Source organism: Onychomys torridus, chromosome 11, assembly GCF_903995425.1.
Source record: "Onychomys torridus chromosome 11, mOncTor1.1, whole genome shotgun sequence".
Classification (NCBI taxonomy): domain Eukaryota; kingdom Metazoa; phylum Chordata; class Mammalia; order Rodentia; family Cricetidae; genus Onychomys; species Onychomys torridus.
In genome coordinates this window covers 40,389,399-40,401,477 of record NC_050453.1, presented here as the reverse complement: position 1 = coordinate 40,401,477, position 12,079 = coordinate 40,389,399, and the positions used below count along the sequence as shown (strand labels likewise).

Genomic DNA, 12,079 nt, shown 5'->3' with positions numbered 1-12,079 from the left:
TTTGCACGCCTGAGGTACTGGGTAGAATGACAGATTCCTTATTTATTTATTTGTTTGTTTGTTTGTTAATTTATTCATTCATTCATTCATTCATTCATTCATTCATTTATTGTGTTTCTTGTGTGTGCTTGTGTGTGTGGGGACAAGTACGTACACACACACACAAACACACACACACACACACACACATGCACGCACGCACGCATGCACGTATGTACACGCACACGCACACAGAAGCCAGAGGGCAAAATTGGGTGTCTCCTTCAATTGCTTCTCTATCTTGATTTTTTATTTCCAGTATCTCCTATTAGTCTGGAATTGACCAATTAGGCTAAATTGGCTGACCAGAAACCCCAAGGGATCTTCCTCTTTGGCCTCCTCAGCATCTGGACTATAGATGCTCAGCTGTAGCTGGCTTCTTGTGCGGATGCTCAGGGTCCAGAGTCACTCAGCCGCCGCCACAGTTTTCAGTTCCAGAAAGGAAGGGCAATAGTGTGGTCTAGGCCAACTCTTCATGCCCTGTGGCCCTAAGAGTGAGCTCATGAAGACAAAATGAGACAGGGAATGTGCTTGTGTTGCCCAAAGTGCAGAGGACCCAGGATACAAGATATTCCAGAATTCACTTCTCAAGCTCCACCTACCCATTTTGTGTAGGTCCTTAGCATGGTAAAGAATCTCAGGCAGAAAAGATACAAAACATTTGGCTCAGAGGGCATTGCAGGGAAGAAATTCAGGCACACGGGGGCTCATATTATCTCCTGATGCAGGGAGCACCCAGGCCACCTCAGATTCTATTTACCACAAGGATGCCTACCTCATATCATCGAGATGGTAAGAATGCCAACATTTCCTGAAAACCAGAGAGGAGTCTGGTCAGTTTCACATGGAGAGCCCATGGCATATGGAAATTAGTCACTGGTTACAGTTTCCTGAAAGGGTGACAGAAAAACAGACAGTTCAGGTTCATGAGAATGGGTTAGACGGGTAGAAATCAGGTCAACCAAGTGCAGAGACAAGAATGTCTTCCAGGAGAGTGACTGCCAAGCCACACACACTGCTGTGGGATGTTCTGTATGTCAAATGTGTTGCTCTGATTGGTTAAAATAAATAAAGTGCTGATTGGCCAGTAGCCAGGCAGGAAGGATAGGGTAGGCCAGACAAGGAGGAGGAGAATGGAGGGAAATGGAAGGCTGGGGGAGATAGACTACCAACTGCCGCCATGTCAAGCAAGATGTAAGGTACTGGTAAGCCATGAGCCACATGGCAACTTATAGACTAACAGAAATGGGTTAATTTAAGATATAAGAACTAGATAGTAAGAAGCCTGCCACAGCCATACAGTTTGTAAGCAATATAAGTTTCTGTGTGTTTACTTGGTTGGGTTTGAATGTCTGGCAAGTGAGAGAAATTTGTCCTGACTGTGGGCCAGGCAGGAAAACTCTAACTACAACACACAGTCACACAGCTCTGAGGATAGGCAATAAAAGTTTCCAAGGGAGAATGAATCAGGAACTGAGCCGAGGCCATGGTTAACAGTGAGGACCCTGGGTGGGGCTACGGCTCCAGCAGTAGAGTGTCTACTTAGCATGAGCAAGACCAGATATAATCACTGGGGCCACAAAAAGAAGGGGCGGGGAGGTATCTCAGCAGTTAAGGGCACCCGTTGCTTTTATAGAGGACTCAGGTTTGATTCCCAGCACCCACATGGTGGCTTACAACCATCCATGACCTGAGGGGATCTGATGCTTCCTTCTAACCTCTATGGGCACCAGGCATGCCTGTGGTGGTGCGCAAACATAAATGCAAAACACTCAATTACACAAAACAAATAAACCTTTAAACAAGATCCATAAGAGAAGAAAAAGAGTAAAAGCCATAATATCTTGAATTTACATTGTATCCTTGATTTTTGGATAGGATAGTTCAGTGGTCTGGGCCTCAGTGTCCACAAGTGTTAGTGAGGCCAACAGTGATAGTGACCACTGCAATGGAATGTGGTGAGGAGTAGCTGAGATGTTGGGGTGTTGTATTAGCATTAGCTGAGTGTTAGAACTAGTCAGTGTTTGAGGTATCTGTCACACACATCCCAACTCCAGCAGCCTCTTCACAAATCAACAAAGAATTCACTACTTACCTGTATACGTATCTAAATCCCAAAGCCTGAAGGATACTGTCACCTGAGACCCTTTGACTATGGACAAGCATTGGGATGTAAGCTCCCCGGAACCCGTTTGGACTTGGAGAGTAGGAGGCACATCTACACCTCATGCCTCTTACCTCTGAAGTCATACTTGCAAAACACCAAGTAATCTGCTCTCTGGGTCACACCCAGAGGATTGTTGTTGGGCGCCAATGTTCCTATCAGATTTACAGCACTAACAAGGGTCATTGGGGGCATAAAAAGAGCCACCTTATCCAAGAAACCAACAACATCCACATAGTCATGAAACCATCTAGTCACTCTCCCTTCATCCCTTTTCTCTTTCCTTCCTCCAAAACAGGTCTAAGAATCTATTGTATTATGCATGTTAACTTCACATGCAATCTTCTTGCCTCATCCTCTAAGGGCTGGGATAACAGGTATACTCCTCCATACAAAATTAACCAGCTAATTTTTCTGTGTACTAACTATGTTCTGGACACTTTGCTGGTTTCTTGCTGTGTATCATCAACTTAATCCTTCCAAGCTTTCCCTGATGGCAATACTATCCTGATCTCCATTGTGGTGGTTTGAAAGAAAATGGCCCCTCAAAGGAGTGGTACTATTAGGAGGCATGGCTTCGATGGAGGAAGTATGTCAACATGAGGGCAGGCTTTGGGGTTTCTTTTGCTCAAGCTTCCCTCAGTGTGTCTGTCAGTCAACTTCCTGTTGCTTGTAAGATGAAGGACTCTCAGCTATTCCTCCAGCATAAAGTCTGCCTGCATTCAGCCATGCTCCTGGCCATGATGACAATGGACTGAACCTCTGAAAAGGTAAGCAAGCCTCCCCAATTAACTGTTGTCCTTGTAAGAGTTGCCATGGTCGTGGTGTTTTTTCACAGCAATAAACCGAGACACCACTTTTTAGATGAGGAGCTAAGAGACACAGATATTAAATAACTTGTCCAAGGTCAACCTAGTGGATAGTAAAATCCAAACCCAGACCCAGAACCTTTCTGACAACCAGCATTAAGTTTGGCCACATAGTGACATCACAGGTAACACATTCCAAATTCCCATTTTAATGTCCTAAGCATTCATTCCAACAAAAGATTAATAAGTATGTGGGGTTTTGTTTGTTTGGATTTTTTTAGCACATTAGTTTTGTACTGGGGAATATTCCTATACACTTTGTAAACGATGCTGATTGGTTTAATAAAGAAGCTGACTGACCAATAGCCAGGCGGGATAACGTTAGGTGGAAAAACCAAAGTAAAGAGGGGAAGAAGGGCAGAGTGGGAGAGACTCCAGTGAGCCAACCAAGAAGTAAGGTCCTAGAGGACAGGTAAAGCCACGAGACATGTGGGAATGCACAGATTAATAAAAAAATGGATTAATTTAAATGTAAGAACTAGTTAGTAATAAGCCTGAGCAATTGGCTGAACATTTTGTAATTAATATAAGTTTCTGTGTGTTTATTTGGGACCAGCCAGGGGGGCCAGAAAAACTCCACTTCCATTTACAGAAACCAACGACATCAACTTGGACTATGGACAATCATTGGGATGTGGGCTCCCCGAACCCCGTTTGGACTTGGAGAGTAGGAGGCACATCTACACCTCATGCCTCTTACCTATAAAATTCAAAACTACTGAGCCTTGCAACTGTTCTCATCACTAGAGACTGGCATGGGGATTGGTGCTGAGTGATGGAGAGAGATCCAGGGCAGATTGGACTCTATACCCACAAACCATATCCCTGTACCTCATGCACCAGCTAAACTGCCACGAACATTCCTGAGTCAATAATTAGAGTAATAAAAGAATTGGAGGACCACTCTCTATCCCTGCTCACCCCACAGCTCTGTATAGGTGGGCACTGAGGGGAGGTGGGGACTAGAGTGAGGGGAGGTGGGTACTAGAGTGAGGGGAGGTGGGTACTAGAGTGAGGGGAGGTGGGGACTAGAGTGAGGGGAGGTGGGGACTAGAGTGAGGGGAGGTGGGGACTAGAGTGAGGGGAGGTGGGGACTAGAGTGAGGGGGAGGTGGGGACTAGAGTGAGGGGGAGGTGGGGACTAGAGTGAGGGGAGGTGGGGACTAGAGTGAGGGGAGGTGGGGACTAGAGTGAGGGGAGGTGGGGACTAGAGTGAGGGGAGGTGGGACTAGAGTGAGGGGGAGGTGGGGACTAGAGTGAGGGGGAGGTGGGGACTAGAGTGAGGGGAGGTGGGGACTAGAGTGAGGGGAGGTGGGTACTAGAGTGAGGGGAGGTGGGTACTAGAGTGAGGGGGAGGTGGGGACTAGAGTGAGGGGAGGTGGGTACTAGAGTGAGGGGAGGTGGGTACTAGAGTGAGGGGGAGGTGGGGACTAGAGTGAGGGGAGGTGGGGACTAGAGTGAGGAGGTGGGGACTAGAGTGAGGGGGAGGTGGGGACTAGAGTGAGGGGGAGGTGGGGACTAGAGTGAGGGGGGAGGTGGGTACTAGAGTGAGGGGAGGTGGGGACTAGAGTGAGGGGAGGTGGGGACTAGAGTGAGGGGAGGTGGGGACTAGAGTGAGGGGGAGGTGGGGACTAGAGTGAGGGGGAGGCGGGTACTAGAGTGAGGGGTAAGGTGGGGACTAGAGTGAGGGGTAAGGTGGGGACTAGAGTGAGGGTAGGTGGGTACTAGAGTGAGGGGGAGGTGGGGACTAGAGTGAGGGGGGAGGTGGGTACTAGAGTGAGGGGGAGGTGGGTACTAGAATGAGGGGTAAGGTGGGGACTACAGTGAGGGGGAGGTGGGGACTAGAGTGAGGGGGAGGTGGGTACTAGAGTGAAGGGGAGGTGGGTACTAGAGTGAAGGGGAGGTGGGGACTAGAATGAGGGGTAAGGTGGGGACTAGAGTGAGGGGGAGGTGGGGACTAGAGTGAGGGGAGGTGGGGACTAGAGTGAAGGGGAGGTAGGGACTAGAGTGAGGGGAAGTTGGGGTCTAGAGTGAGGGTAAGGTGGGGACTAGAGTGAGGGGGAGGTGGGTACTAGAATGAGGGGTAAGGTGGGGACTAGAGTGAGGGGGAGGTGGGGACTAGAGTGAGGGGTAAGGTGGGGACTAGAGTGAGGGGGAGGCGGGTACTAGAGTGAGGGGGAGGTGGGGACTAGAGTGAAGGGGAGGTGGGGACTAGAGTGAGGGGGAGGCAGGTACTAGAGTGAAGGGGAGGTGGGTACTAGAGTGAGGGGAGGTGGGTACTAGAATGAGGGGTAAGGTGGGGACTAGAGTGAGGGGAGGCGGGGACTAGAGTGAGGGGGAGGTGGGGACTAGAGTGAGGGGGAGGTGGGGACTAGAGTGAGGGGGAGGTGGGGACTAGAGTGAGGGGGAGGTGGGGACTAGAGTGAGGGAGGTGGGGACTTGAATAGGGGAGACGGTGGGCACTTGAGTGAAGGAAGGGTGTAACAGGCTTTTTCCCGAAATATTCCCCCAGAAAATGACCTGAAACTAGAGGATCATGAGCACAGCAGGGCTGGGGCGCAGGAAGAAGGGCTTGCTCTGTGGGAGGAACGGTGAGAGCAAACAGGAGGCCCAGGACCACCTGCAGGAGGACTGAGAGGCCTCTGGGAGGGAGTGGAAAGCAGGAGAGCCAGCTGAGGCAGGAAGGGAAGGCGGGAACTGCGGGAGCCTGAGGTTCAGTTCAGTTCAGGCAGAGAGAGGGCAGCCCCGCTGTATTTCCCAGGGACGCTACACAGATGCAGGCAAGAAGGTTGAATGTCTTACTGTGGCCCCACCTCCTGCGCCTCTCGCTGAAGCTGCTGGTTTTTCTCTGCTAACGGGAAACCGGTTTCAGGAGCTGAGAGGCTAAGTGTGACGAAAAGCGTGCGCAGGGTGCTTCACACCGTTTTCCAGGTAAGCGGCTGTTTATGTGAAAGCCAGAGATAAAGAAGAGCCAGGGCCTAAGTAGAGGTTGTAGGAGGTGGCCAGAGTCAGTGTAAGCTGGAGAGAGTGTAGGGACAGGAGCAGGGGCTTAAGCAGGAGCAGGAAGCAGGCCAGGCTTCTGAAGAGTGTTTATGTATGCAGTGGGAGAACCTGGGCTGCACCAGGTCCATGGCTGCTCTCGTGGCCTCCGACCCTGTACATCCGGAGAGCAGAAGTTCCAGCCACACCTCCTTCTCAGTGGTCCTCTTTCTGACCAGGTATATTTGTGCAGATTTTGCCAGAGCTCCTGGTCTCCTAGCCTTCCCTCTGAGAAACAGCAAAAGTCTTCAACTTCAATAGAAGGAAGAAGGCAGGGAGACTATGTTTATTCCCTGGAGATGTGGCTTACCAGAAAAGGGATTCTCTGTCAAGAATCTGGCCTGAGGCTCCTGAGAAAGGTAAGCTAGCAGAAGCCTGCCTGAGACTCTGAGGAGGCTTACCTGTGGCCCAGAGAAAGGGAACAAGATACAGGCTGTGGAGAACAGGGTGCTTATGGGTAAGGAGAGTGGTGCACAGTAGACCAAAAGGAGTGTGCATGCATGCTGTTACAGAGAGAGGATGAGACCTGGGCCATCTGTTACATACAAACCCAGCACCCCTGTATTTCCCAGCTGGGAGATTCCAGACCTGACCCAGCATGCTAGTCATCTGGAGCTTGCTAGCTGTGTGTACACATGCATACAGTTGCTCTCTAAGAGCCCCAGTGTTGAACATATTTCAGACTTGGTTTCCTGTCAAAACATACACCAGCCACACTCTGGCATGTTATGAGGCCAGTGCATTCGGATGAGTACCCGCTGGGCTTCAGGACCCAAAAGGACATGACATACTGAACACAGGCAGGTCTACAATATGTCTTCCCTTACTCCACAGCTTCTGTGTGCAAACTCAAAAGTAAGGCTTCCTGTCCACCTTTCCCACTCCACACACACAGTCACACTGGACAGTAAGCAGGTAGGAGTGTGGAGAGCACCGTTGAGTAAGACAGGTATAGGACATACCAAGTTCAGAGACAGCTGCTGTCATCCCTGCTGAGGTGGGGGTGGAAAGTGGTGCCAACAGGGGAGTTTGGTGGCAGTTACTCTTCAGCAACTAACATTCCTGGCCTCAGAAGTCTATACAGCAGGCTTCCTGACTCAGCCAGCCCTGGCCTCTTTCTCCTGCAGAGGGCAATCCAGGTCAGTGAGCACAGGGAAGAGTCGGATGCTGAGCCGGCACAGCCAAGGTTTCCCTGGCCCAGCAACACAAGGGGCTTTGATGCCTGCAGCAGCTCTTCCCGCCAGGATGCTGTGGCTGCTCTTGGCACAGCCCCACACAGCCCCTGCTCTGGAGGCCTCAGCTAAGAGGTAGTAGTGCTTGGGTTTAACATACAGCCATAGAATTTGAGAGGAATCCCAGAGCTGGTGTCTGTGAGCCGTACGGCCTTGAGCAGGCAGAAAACCTCATTAAGGTTCAGGGTCCTGTCTGGAAGATGGGAGGAAAGACACAGTTATATTGATCTCCATCTGGAAGGTCTCTGGAAGGAATAAGGGAAAATGTGTCTGTCTGGAAAGCAGTCAGCATAGAGTAAGTACTCCCCCAAATGGGAAAGTCAGTGTTCACTGTATCTGGCATTCTCAGGATGTTCCCTCAGAACTAAAGCAAGCTCACCCCACTGGCCAGTGACTAATTCTCACTCCAAAGCCTTCATTAAGGTCTCCTTTTGGAAGCCACTCACCCACACATACACTTCTTGTTAACTGGTACTCAGCAGACTTTGTGTCTTCCAGCTAAAGCAAAATTAAATTGAAAATAAATCTCAATGGCTTCTACATCTCATGCCTTGCTGTCCAAACCTTAAGTCCATGCTTGTTAAACTGGGGAACATTGTACCCTTCTGGATATGTGGGGTATTCTAGGCCTGTGGTGCCATGGGGGTTCACATGGCACACTTAGGGGAAGGTTAAACATTGGAGCTAAAGGTGAATGAACATAGAATATAAATTCACACGAATGTCTAAAATGGAGCCTTTTAAATTCTAGGTGGGCACCCCTTTCTCCTTGCCTGCCTTTGTTCACTCTTCATGGCAGTTGGGGCCTTATCATCCATTGCAAAGATATTAAAGGCCTTGCTTAAGCAGACAGGTAGCTTGGGAACCCATCTGGTATCTTACGTTCTCATCCTGATTTTCTGGGGACTATTCTTTGCCTTCAGAAGAGGTGGCCTATATAGCCCAATGTCTGGGAGGCAGCCCCAGATTACCATTACAGGATAACTCACTTGCCTTCCTGGCAGGGACAGCAGGAGCTAGCCTGGTCTTCCAACTGGGGGACACCCTAAGAGTGCTGAGTTGTCTCTAAGGCTGTTTCTTGCATTTCATCTAGCTCTCCTAGCTCAGAGAGCATCTGTTTTTGCTAGCATTTGAGGTGTGGGCACCTGGTAAATCCCCCTGCCTCCAGTGTCTCTGACGGCACTTTCTCTGGGCTTCTAGCAAGCAGGATTTCCCAAGGAAAGATGGGTGACCATAGCAGTTTCAGCAGAACCCATAGCCTCCTTCATCCCATGATGCTGGACCATACACCTGGCATGGCTGTCAGTAGGAAAAAGAGCCATGGTGGGAACCCCATATCCTCTGGCTATGAAGGAGATTAACTACACTCACAGTTTACTCCCCATCCTTTCCCCCATCTTCAGGAACCCTGAGCCAAGCGAAAGCTCTTTCTAGGAGGAGCAGACAACTGAAGTGCCGCACACTATGGCACAAGCGGACTCCCAGGACAGGTGGAACAAGGTGCTCCTTGGCACTACGATTCATGACACCCAGATGTTGACCATGAACTTGGAGAGTGAGGACGAGGACAGTAGGGAGGGGGGCTCTCTAGGAACCCAGAACAACACTGGCACCCAGTCCTGCAAAGAAGAAGAGAAATGGCCTGGGTCCTTCTGCGCTGGCCATGTGGAGCAGAACCCTGGGGAGATGCCTGGGAGGACCACCAACCGGGGAAAAAAGGAATCGAAGATAACGCAGACTCAAGACTTCCCTCTATTAGAGGAGGCTCTCAGTGCCCCTTTCAGAGGCTTCTCACAGAGGCAGCCTCATAGGGACTCAGCAAGCAATGACGGGAACCAGAAGGCAAACAAGGACATGACCTTGGAAGTCCCAATCAGTTTCTTGGATAGTGGGGGGTCTTTTTGGTCACAGAACAGTGCAGATGCATCCTCCCCAGACAAGATCTCTCTGGAGCACCTTCCCAGGTCCAGGAGCACCCCAGCTCAGACTTCAGCCACTCCTGCCGGCCCGGCAGCAGCGTTGGCAAAAGCGCAGGGCAGTAGAAAAGTCCAGGACCAAGTAGGTCCAGGAAGCAGAGGGCAGGAAAAAGAGAGTCCTGACAGGTGTGTGCAGGACAGGCGGGCCTTCCAGAAGTCCAACAAACTTCAGGTCCCCGAAGAACACCGTGGCGCCAAACCCTATGTGTGCCAACTCTGCGGGAAAGCCTACTCCCACCGCAGCACGCTCCAGCAGCACCGGCGCCTGCATACGGGCGAGCGGCCCTACCGATGCCCCTTCTGCGACAAGGCGTACACCTGGTCCTCCGATCACCGCAAGCACATCCGCACCCACACCGGCGAGAAACCCTATGGGTGCCCGGACTGCGGGAGGGCCTTCGTGCGCTCCTCCGATCTGCGCAAACACCAGCGCAACATGCACAGCAACGACAAGCCCTTCCCGTGCGCCCAGTGTGGCTTGACCTTCAACAGGCCGCTGTCGCTGCTGCGCCACCAGCGCACGCACCTGGGCGCCAAGCCTTTCCGCTGCGCCTCCTGCGGCCGCGAGTTCTCCGTGGCCAGCCGCATGGTGGAGCATCAGCGCGTGCACTCGGGCGAGCGGCCCTACCCCTGCTCCACCTGCGGCAAGTGCTTCACCAAATCCTCCAACCTGCAGGAGCACCAGACGCTGCACACCGGCCACAGGCCCTTCAAGTGCGCCGACTGCGGCGTGGCCTTCGCGCAGCCCTCGCGCCTGCTGCGCCACCAGCGCATCCACACCGGCGAGAGGCCTTTTCATTGCGCCGAGTGCGGACAGGCCTTCGCCCGCTCCTCCACCCTAAAGCGGCACCAGCAGATCCACTCCGGAGACAAGGACTTCCTCTGTGCCGAGTGCGGCAGGGCCTTCCGCATCGCATCCGAGTTGGCGCAGCACATCCGGATGCACAATGGAGAGAGGCCCTACCAGTGCGAAGGCTGCGGCCAGGCCTTTACCCGCTCCAATCACCTCCAACGACACCAGGCCAAGCATGACACCTGCAAGAAGGAGCCTGCCCCATCCTCCTCCAATGAGTGAGAGCGCCATTGGCTTGCTGCTAAGAGAAGCAAAGATACCCTCCACTTCACATTGCAGCAGCAGCAGCAGCAGCAGCAGCATGGAATCCAGTCCGGTGGGCCCACCCCCATTCTGTTCTACCCTCAAAGCCAGCCAGGCTCACTGGTCACTCCCCTCCCTCCCTGGTTTCTGGCCGCGGGGCGGTCCATGTACTTCATGTATTTGATGTGTTGTGAGACAAAGTAACCCCAAAGATATTGTCCAGGTGTGCAGTTCACTCTGGTCTCCCACTGCTCGAAGGCCATGAGCAATTGGAAAAGAATAAGGTAAAAAAAAAAAAAAGCAGGGGCTGGCCAATAGTCGGATTCCTTAGGTCAGGGGGTTTCCGTGAATGAGAAGGTTTAGAATTCTGTGCTGGGCTCTGTGCAGGACTCCACGGGGACACTGATGAAAAAGGTCTATTTTCTTCTTTCCTCAAAGCTATACCAAAGATTGAGAAGACCATCTTTAGAGAAAGATTCTTTTTGATTTTTATTATATAAAGGACTCCTTAGAAATGATTCCTGTGACGGACTCTTCCAAAGAACAAAGCCAACCTGCGGTAACTCAAACCAAGCCAGACATCCTATCATGTCACTTGACTTCTAAAATGACTTTAACTTTGAGGTCTCGGGGAGCGGGGGGAGAGGTTGGCTTTGAAGTACAGATGGCAAGGATGGGGGTTTGTGCTGTGTTTGGCAAGCCGTGACTCCAGGAGTTCAGAACAGTCTCAGCAACAGAAAAGAGGAGGATGTGGTAACCGGACCTCACCTGGGTCCCACCCATAACGTCCCCAGGTGCCTCCTCTCGGCCACTGCTTCTCCCATGCACGGGATTTGAACTTACGCCTCAAGTGTCATTTGTAGAGAAACATTGAATTCCTCCGGATAAGCCACAGTTTGGTTCATTTAAACCTGCCTGGATCATTAGCTGTGATTTGAAGGAAATAAAACAAAGCACAATTTTCCCAGGTGCCTATGGGCTTATTTGTGTTGTTTGTATCAAAGTCCATTAAAATCAGCCGTGAACATCTCATGGAACATCATTATCGAAGTTTCCTCTAACGAATTCATTCAAAATCTGCCCTAACAGGCATTCCTCAAAGTGCCGAGATGGCCACTGATTCTTGTAAAATCAGTAGTTTGTGGCTTTGGGCCTTGACTGTGAGGAATCTGTGGCTTCATGAAACATTTGATGCTGACAGACAAAGGACACTTGTAATCCTTCCAAAGTGGGCCGTGTAGGAATTTATCTTTTCAAAGTTTTTCTTTCTATGTGTGTTGTATGGGGTATGGGGTATGTTGTATGCGTGTGTGTGTGTGTGTGTGTGTGTGTGTGTGTGTGTGTGTGTGTGTGTGTGTGTGTGTGTGTTACTGGTCTAAATATCCCAGGCTATATTTATTGATTATTCAACACGAGCCTTTCAGTGGATGTAAGAGAACACTGGTTGGGACAACTTTTCTTAAACATGTGACTTATGCAACAGCCTGTGAATGTGCATGCAGAAGCTGAAACAGGACACGGGGAGACTTTCTCTGTCACTCTCCACCTTATCTTTGGAGACAGGGTCTGTCACTGAATCTAGAGTTCACCATCTCAGCTAGGCTGGCTGTCCAACATGCCCCTGGGATCTTCCTGTCTCCATCTTACCTGATTGGGGGTTTGTCA

General features: G+C 50.9%; 1 protein-coding gene across 1 annotated transcript; it reads left to right on the top strand.

Annotated features, from left to right (window-relative positions):
• Positions 1 to 5,964: 5,964 nt before the first annotated feature.
• Positions 5,965 to 10,602, top strand: Znf648 (zinc finger protein 648). Its single transcript, XM_036203086.1, has 2 exons — positions 5,965 to 6,002; positions 8,746 to 10,602. The coding sequence occupies exon 2, from the start codon at positions 8,807 to 8,809 to the stop codon at positions 10,391 to 10,393; it is 1,587 nt and encodes a 528-aa protein (XP_036058979.1). The 5' UTR covers positions 5,965 to 6,002; positions 8,746 to 8,806; the 3' UTR covers positions 10,394 to 10,602.
• Positions 10,603 to 12,079: the final 1,477 nt, after the last annotated feature.

Excerpts from the sequence above, each read along its gene's own strand:
- Znf648 (XM_036203086.1), top strand. The coding sequence starts at position 8,807 with ATGGCACAAGCGGACTCCCAGGACAGGTGGAACAAGGTGCTCCTTGGC.